Source organism: Saimiri boliviensis, chromosome 2, assembly GCF_048565385.1.
Source record: "Saimiri boliviensis isolate mSaiBol1 chromosome 2, mSaiBol1.pri, whole genome shotgun sequence".
Lineage (NCBI taxonomy): Eukaryota > Metazoa > Chordata > Mammalia > Primates > Cebidae > Saimiri > Saimiri boliviensis.
The window spans coordinates 83,135,574-83,154,363 of NC_133450.1; the positions used below are offsets into that span (position 1 = coordinate 83,135,574).

General features: G+C 36.9%; 1 protein-coding gene across 3 annotated transcripts in view; it reads left to right on the top strand.

Moving 5' to 3' along the window:
• The window catches only part of TTBK2 (tau tubulin kinase 2), a 164,715-nt gene that overhangs the window by 80,728 nt on the left and 65,197 nt on the right, over positions 1–18,790 (top strand). For all 3 annotated transcript variants that reach the window (XM_039469265.2, XM_074393778.1, XM_074393779.1), the window contains 2 exons: positions 7,869–8,009; positions 9,562–9,666. In XM_039469265.2, coding sequence (XP_039325199.1) covers positions 7,869–8,009; positions 9,562–9,666 — 246 coding nt within the window. The remainder of the gene's footprint in view (positions 1–7,868; positions 8,010–9,561; positions 9,667–18,790) is intronic.

The window sequence follows — 18,790 nt, forward strand, 5'->3', positions numbered from 1 at the left end:
ACCCAGGCTGGAGTGTAGTTGTCAATCTTGGCTCATTGTAACCTCCCCCTCCCAGGTTCAAGTGATTCTCTGCCTCAGCCTCCTGTGTAGCTGGGATTACAGATGTGCCCCACCATGCCTGGCTAATTTTTTATTTTGGGTAGAGATGGGGTTTGATCACGTTGGCCAGGCTGTTCTCAAACTCTTGATCTCAGGCATTCTGCTTGCCTTGGCCTCCTAAAGTGTTGGGACTATAGATGTGAGCCACTGTAGCCTGTTTCCTGTTCTGTAGATGGCAGTGGAGTTAGGTCGAGAGAGCAGAGGAAAGAAATTCAGAGCAGGATTATTGGAATAATGGCTACAGTGGGGAGAAGAAGGAAACCATTTTGTTTTATCTGACATTATCTCTGAACACACACATACACACACACACACACACACACACACACACACACACACACACACACACACACACCCCTGAACTGTAGTCACCCTCAGAGCTTAGAAGCCATATTTCATCTTGATCTTGCTGCCTAGACCTAGAATTCTCAGTGTTTCTTTTCATCTTAAGCAAACTTTGTTTTGGGCGTCTCTTTTTTTTTTTTTTTTGAGACAGAGTCTTGCTCTGTCACCCAGGCTGGAGGTGTGCCCCACCATGCCCAGCTAATTTTTGTATTTTCAGTAGAGATGGGGTTTCACCATGCTGGCCAGGCTGGTCTCAAAATCTTGACCTCAGACAATCCACCCACCTTGGCCAAAAGTCCTGGGATTACAGATGTGAGCCACCACACCCAACCTCTGAACCATTTTAGGTAATTAATTTGGATCCTGCTTTCTCTCATTTTGGCTAGTAATAATAAAACTTTTTGTGTGACATTTTATAGTTTTCAACTGGATTTATCATACATCTCTTTTGATCCTCACTATACCCCCATGAGGAGGGGAGAACAAGTTTTATTCTTGTTTGTGCGTGGAGAGGCTATGTTTCAAGGAGATTTGTGATTTGTGTGGTACTAAGTTACTTGTTGGGTGTTAAACCTTGGTGGAAGCTTGAAGCCAGTATTCTTTAGGCAATAATAGGAGAAAACTGTTAATTTTGTCTCAGGTTACTACTGACTGGAGAATTACAGAAAGCAGCTTTTTTCCTTTAGTCTGCAGAGTCTCTCTCAGCCTTAGCATATACTTGTTTTCATTCTTGTACTTACCTAAATCTGACTTTCTGTAAATGGGACAGCTCCTAGTACTGGGAAACCTAAAAGACTGGTGTATATTAGGCAATGATGGCCTTTGTGGCCTTTGGCAAGTTCTTATGGACTTGTCTAAGAACCTTTCCATTTGAATTGCATGCTTTGGCCGGGCGTGGTGGCTCAAGCCTGTAATCCCAGCACTTTGGGAAGCCGAGGCGGGTGGATCACGAGGTCGAGAGATTGAGACCATCCTGGTCAACATGGTGAAACCCCGTCTCTACGAAAAATACAAAAATTAGCTGGGCCTGGTGGCGCATGCCTGTAATCACAGCTACTCAGGAGGCTGAGGCAGGAGAATTGCCTGAACCCAGGAGGCGGAGGTTGCGGTGAGCTGAGATTGCGCCATTGCACTCCAGCCTGGGTAACAACAGCGAAACTCCGTCTCAAAAAAAAAAAAAAAAAAAAGAAAATGAATTGCATGCTTTATTTTTTTTTCTTTCATAAGAAAGTTAACCCATTTAAACTTCCATCTGTATAGTTTCTGGTTGACTTGATTTGGGACTAGGCTAAAGCTGGTATAATCACTAGAGCATATTTTCTCTTATTTGACATACGGCAGATAACTACTGGGTCTCCTCCATATATTCAGCTTCCCACAGATAGTCCTAATTTATTCTAAAAACTATAAATTCATTATTCATAAGTTAAGCTTGTTTTTTTCCTCCTGCTGATTCCATTACATAATATCTGTCTTAAAAATTTTTAAGGAACAACCCTATCTCTGTAGTAGAAATTCTAACTATTTGCCATTAAAATGATTCTTAATATCTTGCAGAGCTCAAGCAGTTGTACATGTTTCTTTTTTTTTTTTTCTCAATTCCCCTTGCAAGACCTTGGCCAGGTCTCGTCTAATATTTTGTCACCATTGAAGCTTTACATGAGCATCTTTAGTATAGCAAAAGGGTGATATATTGTGATAAGTACATCAACTACAGAGGTACAAAATAATGTTTTCAAGTTCTATAACCAGTACAACTTTAGATCTAGATTGCCTAACACCTAGTATCTTTTAAAAACTTTCTATTATGGGAAAAATTAAACATGCACAAAGTAGAGAAAATAGTATAATTTGCACCCGTCTACTCATTACCCAGCTTCAACAACCATCAGTGTATGGCTAATCTTGTTTCAGGTATTTTCTCTTTCTCCTATCCCTCCTGAAATTATAGCTAATCCAAGGCATATTTTATTTATATATATACTTCTAGGAGACCCGAACTCTTTTTTTCTCTTAAGTTAACCACAATACCTAATAATAATTCCTTAGTAATAGCAAAAATATCAAACCAGTCTTCAGATTTCCTTGATTGTCCATCTCTTTAATAACTTTTTTTTTATTTTTATTTTTTACATTTGGTTTATTTGAATTGGGTTCCAAATAGGGTTCACACATTGCTTATCTCTTAAGCCTCTTTTAATCTATTGGCTCTCCCTTTGTGTTTTATTTTCTCGTAATTTTCTTTTTGTTGTGTTTATTGTTATTGATAAAAACGGAGGAATTTGATATGTACAAATTACCGTATTCTGGATTTTGCTGGTTTTTTCCCTGTCTTTAATATGTATTTCTGTCACCTGTATTTTCTATAAATTGATGATGATATAAGATTCCAGTTTTGTTTTACTTTGTCAGGATACTTTAGAGGTGGATTGTATGCTCTCTCTTGCATCACATCAGGAGGCAGTATCTGGTTGTCTCCCTTTTAGTGATGTTAAGATTGGTCAGTGACTGCAGGCATTGTCAGCCTGGTCCATCGATTTTAAAGTTATCAGTGGTTTTTCTCCTAATGGTTTTATCAACCCATTTGTAATCATCATCCATTATTTTAATGGGGGTTGCAAATACAGTGTTCTATCATTTTTTTCCTTCTTTTGTTAGCTAGAATTCTTCTTTAGAAGCCCTGCATTCACTATTAGGTTGTCGTCAAGTATATTTTATATAGGAAAGCTAGGACTACAACTTGAATATTTTATCAGCTTTTAGAATAATGAATTGGTTCTCTAATATGAACATTTAATAAATATATAACTATATAATAAATATATAACTATATAATCCATAAATTCATGGATTTAACATGTTTGATGTCTTTCAATTATTGCAGTTTTCTTTTTTTTGAGACAGAATCTCACTCTGTCGCCCAAGCTGGAGTGCAGTGGTATGATCTTGGCTCACTGCAACCTCCACGTAGTGGGTTCAAGCAATTCTCCTGCCTCAGCCTCCCAAGTAGCTGGGATTACAGGTGTACACCACCATACCTGGCTAATTTTTGTATTTTTGGTAGAGATGAGGTTTCTTTATGTTGGCCAGGCTAGTCTTGAACTTTTAGCCTCAAGTGATCCACCCACCTTGGCCTCCCAAAGTGCTGGGACTACAGGTGTGAGCCACTGGGCCTGGCCTACGGTTTTTTAAATATTAAAATTGTCTCATCGTTTGCTACAAAGGCCTACTTCAAGTTGGATCTGGATTCATTTTGTTAGAACTAGGCTGCAGCAGTCTTTGATAGCATTATTATTTTTTGGTGCAACACTATGTACCAGGCTCATTCTGTATGTTTTATACTCCAGATCTGAAATCAACCATTCATTTCTCCATTAAACCTTGGTTCCTTGTAATGGGAAATGATGTTTAAAGACCAAAGTCTAGATGATATAGGTGTCTGTTGAAATTGGGTTGGTCATTTTTAATTCTTTTCAAGTGGATGGATTTAAGAAATACATTTAAAAAGAATGAGAAAGTATGCCATGGTTCATATTGATGTTTCTAATTCAAATCTACAATAATATAATTGCTAATAACTTCTTATATTTTTATCTTTCCTTTTATACACTTTTATTTGTGTGTGTGTGTGTGTGTGTGTGTGTGTGTGTGTGTGTATGTGACGAGGTTTTGTCCTGGCTGGAGCACAGTGATGGCCTCCTGGGATGAAGTGACTCTCTCACCTCACCTTCCTGAGTAGCTGGGACTACAAGTGTGTGCCACCATGCCCAGCTAATTTTTTTTAATACTTTGTATAGATGAGGTCTCAGTATGTTGCCCAGGCTGGTCTTGAACTTCTGGAGTCAAGTGATCCTCCTGCCTTGGATTCCCAAAGTGTTGGGATTATAGACGTGAGCCACCACACTGGGCCTACACTTTTTAATGCATATAGATGAAATTGTATGATTAGAATTTACATGAAAATAATTCAGTATGTGTGGGTGGGAGAGGAGAGGATGTGGATGGGGAAGTGAATAGTAGATGAAACAAGATTGGTCATGAATTGATAATTGTTAATTCTGGGTGACTAGTAGATACATGAAGCTTCATTATATTATTTTGTTTCCTTTTGGGTATGTTTCATATCTTCGATTTAGAAACTCATTTGCATTTTTATTGAGATGTTATAAATTTATAGAGAAATCAACTTCTTTTATTCATTCCACATTACTATATATATTCTTCTTCCTTTTTAAGACAAACTATGGTGGCTTGTGACATATTTTATTATAAATTTTTTTATTTTCGGTTTGAGGATATATGTGAAGGTTTGTTATCTAGATAAACATGCGTCATGGCGTTTTTTTGTACATAATACTATGTCACCCAGGTATTAAGCTCAGTACCCAATAGTTATCTTTTCTATTCTCCCTCCTTCCACCCTCCCCCTCCAGTAGACACCAGTGTTTGATGTTTCTTCTTTGTGTTCCTAAGTTCTTGATTCTTCATTTTTTGATTGACAGTAGAATGACTGTACCATTCTTTATGTAACTATTCATTTATTGATGTTCTTATAATAGTACCCCCCTTATCTGAGGAAATACTTTTTAAGGCTCCAAGTGGATGCCTAAAACCACAGATCATACTGAACCCTGGACATCTGGTAACTGATTGGGCCACTAAGTGATTAATGGGCAGGTAACAACATGTAGATATGCTGGACTAAAGGGATGATTCGTGTCCTGGGCCTGATGGAGCAGGATGGTGTGAGATTTGATCACACTACTCAGAATGGCTTGTAATGTAAAACTTATTAACTGTTTATTTCTGGCATTTTCCATTTAATATTTTCAGACCATGGTTGACTGTGGGCAACTGGAACCAGTAAAGTAAAACCATGGATAAAGTAAACCATGTATAACCATAGATTGTTTACAATTTTTCTGTGTAACAAATAATAATTCATTGGTAGTATTTACTTTAAAGTATAATTTAGTGGGTACTTGCATGTTTTTACCATGTTAATAACACTTTACCCCATACTCTTATCAGTCTCGTATTTACCTTCTCTGATTTTGTGAGTTGATATGTTAGGCTTATATTTTAAAATATTTAAATCTTTTAAAGTATTACTAATGTCATAAATCAAATTTAATTGATTTCCTTTTGAAAGTATTTGTGGTGAAAGCTGTTTACAAATAAAGTTTCAATATTATCTTAGGTATGTTTTCAGCAATCAAAATTTGGATTTTTGAAGAAAAAAACTATTGGAATACTAATAAAAGTTATTAGGTACTCTCACATGGTTATACAATTCACTGTTGTAGATGGCCACTTATTTTACATTTGCTAGCAGTGCAGGGAACAACAAATTTCCTCACGATTAAAAATAGTAACTAAGATAAATCCCAACTAATTTATATTATGAGAAAGCTGCATTTAAAAAAGAAGATATGAAGTATGAAAGAATCCTGACTTTACTGCAATTTTTAAACTGTTAGGTTACTTGAGGAGTACTTTGTATTTTATTTTGAATGATATTAATCTAAAAATTTATTACTTTTCAAAAGTGAATCAGTTATATTTAGATGGTATTAGTGGCATGGTACCCCTAAACATATATTATAAAATTTGGGGAATAGAGAGATTGGGATATTTAAATCCCCTTGTGATCAGAGAGCCAGTCTTTTCTTTGGGAGGTAGTACTACAAGGCCATGGTCCTGCTCTTTTCTGCTCTCCTTTTCAGGCTACTGGTTTGTTGCCTAAGCAACAAGGAACTTTGGTGGAGCAGCATCACGAAAAAGCCTGTAGAAAAGCTCTGTGAAAGAGGACTGTAAAAGAACACTTTAAAGTCAGACAGAGTTAGATTTGAAAAACAGCTTTACATTAACAGGTTAACATTATTTAACCTCTTTGAGTCTCAGTTTTCTTATCTGTAAAACAGGCAAAGGAACAACTTCTATTTAGGGTACTATGAGGCATCAATGCAATCATGAATGGCAGAGGCTGGATGTATTCATTGCTTTTTTATACTTCTACAAGTAAATTAAATTTTTGTCACATAATGTTTGGCCGTAATAACAACAGTTAGCATTTGATGGGTACCTATTATGTACCAGAGTATTCTAAAAACTTTATATGGGCCCAGGAACTGTGGCTAACACCTGCAATTTCAGCATGTCAGGAGGCCAAGATGGGAGAATCACTTGAGTCAAGGAGTTTGAGACCAGCCTGGTCAACATAGTGAGACTCCATCTTTATTTAAAAAAATTAAAAACACACAAAAAAAACTTTACATAGATCTTGTTTAATCCTCACAGAACTCTGTGAGGTAGATTTTATTAGCTTGTTTTTATTAGGAAACTGATTCAAGAAAGTTAAGTAGCTTGTATGAGAATATATATTAGGCAGTAATGAGGAATTACTGCCGTATGTGTGTGTGTGTGTGTGTGTGTGTGTGTGCATTATATATATATTTGATCACATATTTTAAATAAATAAATACAAATTTAGTGTATATTAATTACATATTTGATTACTTACATTTTAAATAATCAAGACTTTTTTGTTATGACATCAGAGATAAAGGGAAACATGATGAATCAGAAACATGATACGCTAAAAAACTGGTTATTCTAAAACTTGTCTGAAACATTCATATGATTAAGACATCTGTTGAGTGAGAGGATCACAATTTGAGTAAAATTATTGCTGTTGGCTGGGCGTGGTAGTTCACACCTGTAATCCCACCCACTACTTTGGGAGGCAGAGGTGGGTGGATCACCTGAGGTCAGGAGTTCCAGACCAGTCTGACCAACGTGGTGAAACCCCGTCTCTATTAAAAATACAAAAAGTAGCCGGGCATGGTGGCTCAAGCCTGTAATCCCAGCACTTTGGGAGGCCGAGGCGGGTGGATCACGAGGTCGAGAGATCGAGACCATCCTGGTCAACATGGTGAAACCCCGTCTCTACTAAAAGTGCAAAAAATTAGCTGGGCATGGTGGCACGTGCCTGTAATCCCAGCTACTCAGGAGGCTGAGGCAGGAGAATTGCCTGAGCCCAGGAGGCGGAGGTTGCGGTGAGCCGAGATCGCGCCATTGCACTCCAGCCTGGGTAACAAGGGCGAAACTCCGTCTCAAAAAAAAAAAAAAAAAAAAATACAAAAAGTTGCTGGGCATGGTGGCACACACCTGTAATCCCAGGTACTCAGGAGGCTGAGGCAGGAGTATCGCTTGAACCTAGGAGGCAGAGGTTACAGTGAGCTGAGATTGCGCCACTGCATTTCAGCCTAGGCAACAGGAGCAAAACTCCATCTCAAAAAAAGAAAAAAAATTATTGCTCTTTTACTGAAAACCTTTTTCAATGGCAAGTGAGTGATTTCCCAGTCTTCTCTTATAACATAGTTTTAGTACTGTATTTGAAAGTGTTTGTTTGATTTCCACAGGGTCGTAATCTGGCAGATCTTCGCCGTAGCCAGTCCCGAGGCACATTCACCATCAGTACTACTCTCCGGCTGGGTAGACAGATTTTGGAGTCTATAGAAAGCATTCATTCTGTGGGATTCTTGCACCGAGACATCAAACCGGTAGGGGCCTTTTCTGTCCAGAGCACAGAATGAGTTTGATACTCTTAATGTTATGATGGGACACAGTAAATTACAAATGTAGCTTTGTGTATTTGCTGTGGTTAGATACAAGGTAATATTTTCATTTCTATAGTAAGACCTGGAAGCAAAAATACAACTTACCTCTTAATTTTTTAAGTGATAATTACAAACTACAACTTGTTTTCAGGAATTTTTCTCATACAATGAAAATAAAAAATGAGACTGGGGTGGTAACACATGCCCATAACCCCAGCTACTCAGGCGGCTGAAGCAGGATGATTTCTCGAGTGCAGAAGATGGAGGCCAGAGTGGGCTATGATCCTTCCTGTGTATAGCCACTACATTCCAGCCTGGGCAGCATAGTGAGACCCTGTCTCTTAAAAAAGCTTTATGTTTGACTATTATTATGTGTGCTAACATTGCCAGTTACTTAGCCTTATGCCTAAATTGGCATTATTCCTTGGTTTCTTTTATATATATATTAGTTAAAAAATTATATATGTTGCTTTCAGTTGTTGATACTGTGTTCTTGCAGTATTTGTTACGTCAAAAGTTCTATTTATAAGAAATCATCAGCTGTGAAAGACCTTATTTTTCTCCCGAGTGCTACTATGGAAATATAGTTGGGTTTTTATTTGCTAATCTGTTTTTCTTAGAAATAGTCACTTCCATAACTGTGAAATAGGCTTTTCTGTCCTTTTCAGTGTTTAATCAAACACCGAAACATTCATTAAGTGAAATGACCCATTTCTGATATACTGTATTTACTATACATTTATCATATGTTGGTACAGATGAAAAGTACAACCATCTGTTGTTACATGACTTCTAAAATTAGTTTACATGAAAATGCTAACTAAATTTGTTATTGTAGAGTCTCTCTTTCTAGGCATCATTATTTGAGAACCATGGTGACTGGAAGAGTTTCTGTTTTTTATCAGAAAGCTCTCTAAGTAGAATAACATTTTTTTAAAAAATGACAATTTTGGTAACAATTTTGCTTTTACCTCGACAAGTCCTCTTACATACTCATGTTTGCATTTCTGGTCATTTAATATTACACCAATTTTCATTAGGGAAAGAATACTAAGTATATTTTTCTTAAGTCTGTTTTGAAATGCTTCTATAAATTATATTTTAATTTTGGACTTAGTAAAATTCAGCTTTTTGACGCTTATAGGAAATTCTTTTAAATTTCTATTTTTTAAGTAGGCTTTGGGTTGTCATTTAGGCATCAACTTAGACTAGAATTTCAAGAACTTAGAATTCCAAGTCTAGTTAATGTTGTCGTGTGTGTATCCTTAGTCACTTACATTTTTTTTGCTCAAAGTTTACCTGATATTAGGCATTAATAGAACCCAAAATGAAATCATATTTTAATACCTACTAAATGTCATTGACTATAAGAGTATATTTGGAACATGTGTGTTATATAGAGCTTAACTAGAAGAAGACTTAAAATGTAGAAATAGTAAAATGTAAAGACTAAGTATTATAAGAATGTGTATATTTTCCTTCCTTATTTTTCTAGTCGAACTTCGCTATGGGTCGCTTTCCTAGTACATGTAGGAAATGTTACATGCTTGATTTTGGCTTGGCTCGGCAATTTACCAATTCCTGTGGTGACGTCAGACCAGTAAGATTTTTCGTATTATTATCAAATATTTGATAATTACCCTGGTATTTATAGTATCACACTTTTAAAATAATGCTAATTATGTATCCTAATGGGTATTATCTAAGAAATGCCATATACATTTAATGATTAAATTATAGAATGACAATAAATTTTATTATTGAAATTTGTGGCTTTAAAAAATGTACATTAGAGGGAGATTTAGAGTGGTCTTATAGTAAGAACACATGCTGACCCTTTGAGATTAGGGGTCGTTTTTGCAGTATGAGACCCTTTCTACGTACTGTAATTGTATTTCAGTTATTGTACTTTTCAACTCCTAATTTTCCACTTAGTTCTCTTCATTGATATTCTCTATTTGATGCGACACTGTCATCACATTTTCTTTTACTTGTTTAATCAAGCTGTCCTTTAGTTCTGAAAAACATATCTATAATGGCTACTTTGAAATCTTTTTCTGTTAGATCCAATATCTGGTCACTCTCACAGGCAGTTTCTGTTGCCTGTGTTTTACCCTCATGTATGGGTCATACTTTCCTATTTCTTTGCATGCCTCATGATTTTTTGTTGGAAACTGGGCATTTTAGGTAATATATTACAGCAACTCTGGGTATTGGTCTCTCCCTGCAAGTGCTTGTTATTTTTTGTTTAGTGGCTGACAGGATCATTGTAGTGAAATCTGTTCTATTCTCCTCCCTCCCTGCCAACCATACACACGGTGTTAAGACTCTGTTGTTGCTCTTCAGGGAGGTGCATCTTTGGGTATGACCACAATTACACTGTGGTGATAGTGGTACCAGTAAGGCTCACTTCTGCCCTTTCCTTGGCCGTATCTAGCTGTTGAACTTCACTAATTGCAGGCCAGTTACTTTATTTTTATAACAATATCTTAGGGGCATAAATATCTGGACTAACAAATTTAATCAAATTGTGGCTTCTAAAACTGAATCATTTCTGAGGTTGGTGACTGATCATTGTTCTGATGTTGGGTCTTTGAGGTAGCTTTTCCCCCTAGTTCTCTCCTGCCCAGCTATTCTCTAGGCTATATCTTCAGTGAATTTCCTCCCAGTTCCCTTTACCATGACCTCTATTTATGATAGGGCTTTTAGGTTTGTTAAAAAGAAAACATTAGGCAAACAATTTAACAGAGATGAGTTGAGCAAAGAATAATTCATGAATCATGTGGCCCCCCCCAGAATGAGAATATGTCAGAGTGACTCTGGCGTTGCCACATGGTTGGATAACATGTATGAACATAAAAAGTAAAATGAGTACAGAAAATGTAAGTGAAGTACAGAAATAGCTGGCTTGGTCACAGCTGGGCATTTGCCTTATATGAATTTGTTTTGGACAATTGGTTGCCTGTGGTTGGTTGAGACTTGGCTATTTGTTACAAGAGTAGCTTACAGTCTACACATCAAGTTAGGTTACCATCATTATGTATGGAGAAACCTCTAGGCCATTTGTAAAACACGTACAGAGGTAGTTTTAGGCCAAACTTAATTTAACAGTAAAATAAGACACTGATGTCACTCTGTCAGTTTTGTAAATGGACTGATTTGGTCTGGGATTCACAAGTCTTATTTAGTCTCAGCTCCTGTCTGTTTTGAGGTCTGTCTGCTTCTTTAAAGTTTGGTTTGATGAAATTAATAATAAATAGAAAATGAAAAATAAATATAAATAAAAAATAAATGTAAAATAAGAGTATGAAATTAATTTCATACTTTTTTGGATTATTATTGAAATAATTTTCTCATATTGTTCTACTAATGTAAAATCAAAAGTTAACTTTGTAGATTTGTTTCATATGCACAATTTTTTATTTATTGCCAGGAAAGTGGAATTGGTTGTTTGGATTGTCTGGGTATACCATCATGTTATCTACAGAAATCTATATTTTGATTTTGTTTATTTTGTCTTGCTATATATATATTCCAGAAGACTATACAAACATATTAAGAAATCAAGGAAGGCCGGGCGCGGTGGCTCAAGCCTGTAATCCCAGCACTTTGGGAGGCCGAGGCGGGTGGATCACCAGGTCAAGAGATCGAGACCATCCTGGTCAACATGATGAAACCCCCGTCTCTACTAAAAATACAAAAAATTAGCTGGGCATGGTGGCACATGCCTGTAATCCCAGCTACTCAGGAGGCTGAGGCAGGAGAATTGCCTGAACCCAGGAGGCGGAGGTTGCGGTGAGCCGAGATTGCGCCATTGCACTCCAGCCTGGGTAACAGGAGCAAAACTCCGTCTCAAAAAAAAAAAAAAGGAAGAATAATCAAACATCACTGGCCTCCATCTAGGTTAAGAAATGGCATACTTGTACCTTAGAAACATGCTGTGCGTCCTTTCCTGATCATAGCCCTTTTTCTTCTTCAAGCAGCACTGACAAATGGAGCTTACTATAATGATAGCAATGTTTTGTATCTGTACTGTTTTAAATGTTAACCACTAGCTACATGTAGCTATAGAGCACTTGGATTGTTGCCATAGCAAATAAGGAACTGAATTTTATTTTATTTTTTTGAGATGGGAGTCTCACTCTGTTACCCAAGCTGGAGTACAGTAGCGCCATCTCGACTCACTGCAACCTTTGCCTCCCAGGTTCAAGCGATTCTCCTGCCTCAGCCTCCCAAGTAGCTGGGAATACAGGCGCCTGCCACCATACCTGGCTAATTTCTTTTTGTGTTTTTAGTAGAGACTGGGTTTCACCATGTTAGCCAGGCTGGTCTTGAACTCCTGACCTCAAGGGATCCACCCTCTTCAGCCTCCTGAAGTGCTGGGATTATAGACATAAGCCACTGCACCTGGCCCAGGAACTGAATTATAAATTTAATTTAATTTTAAGTGGCTATCACATTAGCCAGTGCAGTCCTTGATATAACCTTCATCCTATATTTTGCATTAACTGGTTTCTTTCTTTTCCTTCTTCTCTTTTCTGCAGATCTTGAGGGTACTTGTTTGGGAGTTAGGGAGCAGATGCAGATAGCTACCATGACAGGCCTTCATGTTTAGTTTATAAATGTAACCCAATCTACTTTTAATTTTTAACGAGTCCCTTTCTCCCTCTATTCCTCTCTTGTTTCCCTCTGCTTTTTAAATTTATTATGCTTATTATTTAAAGAGACAGGATCTTGCTCTGTTTTACAGGTGGGAGTGCAATGGTGCAATCAAAACTCATTGTAGCCCCAAACACCTAGGCTCAGGTGATCTTCCTGCCTTAGCTTCCCAGAGTTCTGGAATTATAGGTGTGAGCAGCCACACTTGGCCTTCTCTGTTTTTTAAATTGTTTTATTTTATTTTAATTTTTTTTGAGATGGAGTCTTACTCTGTCACCCAGGCTGGAGTGCAATGGTGCAATCTCGGTTCACTGCAACCTCTGCCCCCCAGGTTCAAGTGATTCTCCTGCCTCAGCCTCCTGAGTAGCCAGGATTACAGGCATGTGACACCATGCCTGGCTAATTTTTCTATTCTTAGTAATGGGGTTTCGCCATCTTGGCCAGGCTGGTCTGGAACTCCTGACTGCAGATGATCTGCCCTCCTCAGCCTTCCAGAGTGCTGAGATTACAGGTGTGAGCCACCGTGCCTGGCCTCCCTCTACTTTCTTTTAAAAAGACAATTTTATTTATGTGCACTATACCTTTAAAGCGTATCATTTTCCTTAAAATGTGTACGGATAACCAATACTGTTTTTTTTTTTGTTTGCTTGTTTTTTTGTTTTTCCCCCTGATTTGGTGTATATTGTCCTTTTATTATTTTTAACTTCTGTTTTGGGTTTGGGGGTACATGTGCAAGTTTGTTATATAGATAAACTTGTGACATGGGGGTTGGTTATATAGATTATTTTGTCACCCAGGTACTAAGCCTAGTACCCAATAGTTACCTTTTCTGCCCCTTTCCTTCCTCCCACCATCCACCCTCAAGTGGGCCCCAGTGTCTGTTGTTGCCTTTGTGTCTGTGAGTTCTCATCATAACAAATACTGTTTTATTATCACAGTAATTATCTGTTGGCTGATCAATATGTAATAGTAGTTGGTCTGTTAATTGAAAAGATTCCTTAAGGATGAGGAATCATGACATATTACTTTAAGCATTTTTTATATTTTTCTTTGTTTTGGAGGTCTTCTTGTTTTCAAATAGTTAAGACTCATAAGAAGTTACAAAAATGGTACAGTTACCATGTACCTTCATCCAGCTTCCCCCAGTGATAATACCTTACATAATCATAATACATTGTCAAAACTGGGAAATTGATGTTGGTATGATATTATTAACTCAAGTACAGAGTTTGATCTTACCAGGTTCAACCTGCATGTTTTGGTGGAGATGGAGTAGTATATGAAATTTTATTGCATGTATAGATTTATGTGATAAATTCATATAACTAACTTCTGTAGTTTGAATGTTTGTCCTATCCAAATCTCATGTTGAAATTTGATTCCTGGCTGGGTGCGGTGGCTCATGCCTGTAATGCCAGCACTTTGGGAGGCTGAGGCAGGCAGATCACAAGGTCAGGAGTTCAAGACCAGCCTGACCAACCTGGTGAAACCCTGTCTCTACTAAAAATACAAAAATTAGCCAGGCCTGGTAGCACGCACCTGTAATCCCAGCTACTCAGGAGGCTGAGACAGGAGAATTGCTTGATCCTGGGAAGTGGATCTTGCAGTGAGCTGAGATCATGCCACTGCACTCCAGCCTCAGCAGCAGAATGAGACTTTGTCTCAAAAAAAAAAGAAAGAAAAGAAAAAGAAATTTGATTCTCAATGCTGGAAGTGAGGCCTAATGGCCAGTGTTTGGGTCATGGTGTGGATCACTCGTGAATAAATCACTCCTCTCCCTTGGGAGTTGGAGGGTCGTGAGTTGTCGCTTTTTTCATTTTTATGAGAGCTGGTTGTTAAAAAGAGCCCAGCCCCTTCACTCACCTTCTTGCTTCCTTTCTTACCATGTGTCCTCTGCACATGCCTCCTCTGATTTGCCTTCCACCATGAGTGAAAGTAGCCTGAAGCCCTCACCAGAAGCAGATGTTGGACCATGTTTCTTGTACAACCTGCATGCAGAACTGTGAACCAAACAGACCTCTTTTCTTTAAAAATTTTCAGCCTCAGATATTCCTTTATAGCAGGGATGTCCAATCTTTTGGCTTCCCTGGGCCACATTGGAAGAATTGTCGTCTTAGGCCACACATAAAATATACTAACAATAGCTGATGAGCTAAAAAAAAAAAAACCACAAAAAAGAATGTTTTAGGAAAGTTTACAAAATTGTATTGGGTTGTGTTCAAAGCCATCCTGGGCCTCATGTTGGGCAAGCTTGTTTTATAGCAGCACAAATGGACTAAGACATCAACAACATAATATATATGCAAAACTATTCTATCCCCATGAAGGAACTTCCTCAAAACATAAATGTATATTTATTTACCAATCTTGTGGTGTAGGACCATCAGTCAGAAGGCATTACAGAGGGAATGATGGAGTGTGTCTGTTACTCCACTGTGTTGTTTATGATGCTGGTTTTGAGAGCTTCTGTTATCACCTTTAAGATGTATTCGTTACATTAAGTTGGGTTGTGAGGGACAAAGAAGTCCTAAACTAAGTATATTACAATACTTTGATTCATAATTTCAGAGCTGAACTTCTGTTTACCTGATGATTTGAATCTGCCCATTCATTTTTTGTATGTGTCCTGCTTTTAAGGCATTTCCCAGTTTTAGCCCTTCATCTGGCGTCTCACACTGGCTCTTTGTGTCGAAGCTCTTGGAGTGACGTGTTTTCTCCTGTTGCTTACTTCCTAACCATTCACCTGAAACTTCCAGTGCCTAGGACTGTAGTAACTTACATAAGATAAAATTTCAAAGTCTTTTTTCTCAGTTAGTATTTCAGAATCTCAGCTGAATTAAGATATTTTCTTAATTCTATTGGGAGTTCTATTACATAGTTCTCCTTGCATTTTTTTCCCTGATCCTTTCCCTTTTGTTAGCAATAGGCCAGGGCTCATTCCTAGAGTCATTCTCTTGTTTATTGATTTATTCTTCTAGGAGTTCATCCTGTCTCTAACATACATTCCCTCCTTTACATTCACACTGCTTCTGCCCTTGTACTAGTTTTGTTGTTTCTTGTTTTAATTGTTAAAATAGTTTCCTCACTCGTCTGTCTTCTCCTTTTAGTCTGTCTGTTATGGTTCCACTAGAGTCAGCATCTCTATCCAGAGCATTTTCCCAATCATGTTACTTTCCAACCTAAAAATATTTGATGAATTCCAATTATCTACATGTTATAAACCAAATTAAAGAAGACCTTAATTTGACCTTTGTTTTTGTTGTTGTTGTTGTATTTTTTTAATTTTTATTTTTAGTAGAGGTGGGGTTTCACCATGTTGACCAGGATGGTCTCGATCTCTTAACCTCGTGATCTGCCCACCTTGACCTCCCAAAGTGCTGGGATTACAGGCATGAGCCACCGCGCCTGGCCTTAATTTGACATTTAAGTTCTTCCGTAATCTGACTTCAACCTGCTTTTCTGTTATGTTCTCTCACAGTTTGCTACAGTATACCAGTTATTTTTCTCTAACACCAACAGTACTTTCCTGCCTCTTTGCATTGTTCACCATTTTCTTTTTACCTAAAATGCATCTCATTTTTCCTATTGTAATTCTATTAGTCCTTCAATTTATTTTTTCTCTTTTGTTTTCATTTGAATATTTAGGTATCAAATTAAAATATGCTCGTAGATTGTTAAAAGGCTCATAGATTGTTAAATACTCTCACTTTTTACTTTATTTTTCTTTCAAAATGTTTTAAATATAAATTTTGAATAGGTAATATATTCATGTGATGCAAAAATTAAAGAATTAAAAATGTATCAAAACTAAACACTTCTGCTCTTTGAAAGACACTGTTAAGCAAATAAAAAGACAAGACACAGATGAGGAAAAATATTTGCAGAATGCACATCTAATAAAGGATTTATATCCAGAATCTGTAAACAATTCATACAACTCAATAAAAAGAAAACAACACAATAAAAATGGGCTAAAGATTTGAATAGACATTTTATCAAAGAAGAGATACAAATGGCAAATAAGCATATTAAGAGATGGTAAATATTATTAGTTATTAGGGAAATGCAAATTAAAACCCTGGCAAGATACCACTACTTATCAATTAGAATGGTTAAAACAAAAACCATATGATACTAAGTGCTGATGAGGGACATAAATCCTTGGTTGTCAGAGACTAGGGGTGGGAGGGATTGACTCAAAGGAGCATTAAGGAAACTTCTTGGAGTGATGGAAATATTTGATATCTTAATTGTGGTGGTAGTTATATGACTTTATATCTTAGTCAAAACTCATAGTACAGTGTGTACGTAAAGTACGAATTTTACTGTAAGTAAATTATACCTCACTAATTAAAAATAAAGTAAATTAAACCTGACTTGAAAAGAAATTAAAAAGTAAACAGTGAAGTCTTCATTTCACCTCTGCCTATTCCAAATTTACCCATTTCTTGTACTGTTTCTGATTCTGATTCTTACCCCTACTCCCTACGTTCATCTTTAGGTGGCTGTACTGTTACTAGCTTCTTAATGTGTTCTTCCAGAATTTCTTTATTCACATACAACAAATACAAATGAACATTCTTATTTTTCCCTTTTTGATTCAAAATCTAGCATGATATACATTTTATACTGTTATTTTTTTCCCTTCAGAGTGTATCTGTATGATCTTTCCATGTTGGTATATAGAATTTTGTCTTTATGTTTTTTTTTTTTTTCTTTTAGATAGGGTCTCACTTTGTAACTCAAGCTGGAATGGAGTGGCACAATTGAAGCTCACTACACCCATGGCTCAGTGGTCCTCCTACTGCATCCTCCCAAGTAGCTGGTAGCTGGGGCTATAGATGTGTGGCACCGTGCCCAGCTAATTCTTTTTTTTTTTTTTTTAAGAGATAGGGTGTCACTATGTTGCCCAGGCTGGTCTTGATCTCCTAGCTTCAAGTGATCCTCCTGCCTTAGCCTCCCAAAGTTCTGGAATTATAGGCATGAACTACTGTGCCTGGCCCCTCTTTTTTTTTTTTTTTTTTTTTTTGCAGTTTCAAAGTGTATTCCCTTATTTGGGCATTCTATAATTTATTTAATCATTGTCTCTATTGGCAGATATTTAGGTTGCACTCATCTTTTGCTATCACAAACCCTGATGGTAGTGAATGACTTTGTACATCCACTGTTTTTGTACAAATACAAGTATATCTGTGAGATAAATTTCCAGAAGTGAAATTGTGGGACAAAGTGAATATTTGTATTTACAATTTTGATAAATATTGCCAAAGTGCCATCAGTTGAGGAAGTTTCAAGAGATTGTTTTAAGACCCTCTAAAGTGCTGCCTATTCTTAAGACTTGTCCTTCTTCCCTCCTACTACATGGAACTAATCCTTACCACTCCTGAGTGTTTATATCTCATTGTGCTTCACTAATGGTATTCATCATAATCTGCTTTAAATTGGAATCATTTGCATATGTAGTAGTTTTTCCTCAGTTGGATTTGAGTTGTCTTTACTACATTTAATAACGTAATTGAATTTCCTTGATCTGATATTTCCTTTTTTTATTATTAGAATTAGATATGCAAATGTATTATTTATTTGACTACTTATGTCAAGATTTCTCTAAACAGCTGATTTCTCTTTACCTTTATTTCAGCCTTTCCACGGCAGAAGTAAGGTCAGAGCCAGGCTATGGAAACTCTTAAGTAGAAAGAGTCTCCTGGGCTTGTCTTGGCTAGAATCCATCAGGGAGAAGTCTAGGTGCCCAATCAACTGTGGACTAGGCTGCAAAATGTGATAATAAGTCTGGAGATTTTCATTCTGACTGTTACTAGAATGAAAATAATTCGGCAAAATTACATAACACACAAAAAATTTATGTTAGCTGAAGACTCTTGTCAGTTAATGAATAAAAGTGTAACCTCTGAAATGTCATTTACCAAAAAAGATTTAGAGTAGACTTTCATATATTTTCTTAGACATTTTCTTCTTAAAAAGAGAACACTAACCTTAGTTCCATCAACCAAATTGAGACTATTAGGTATTCCTGTTAATCATGATGTCTTAGGAAAATATTGAGA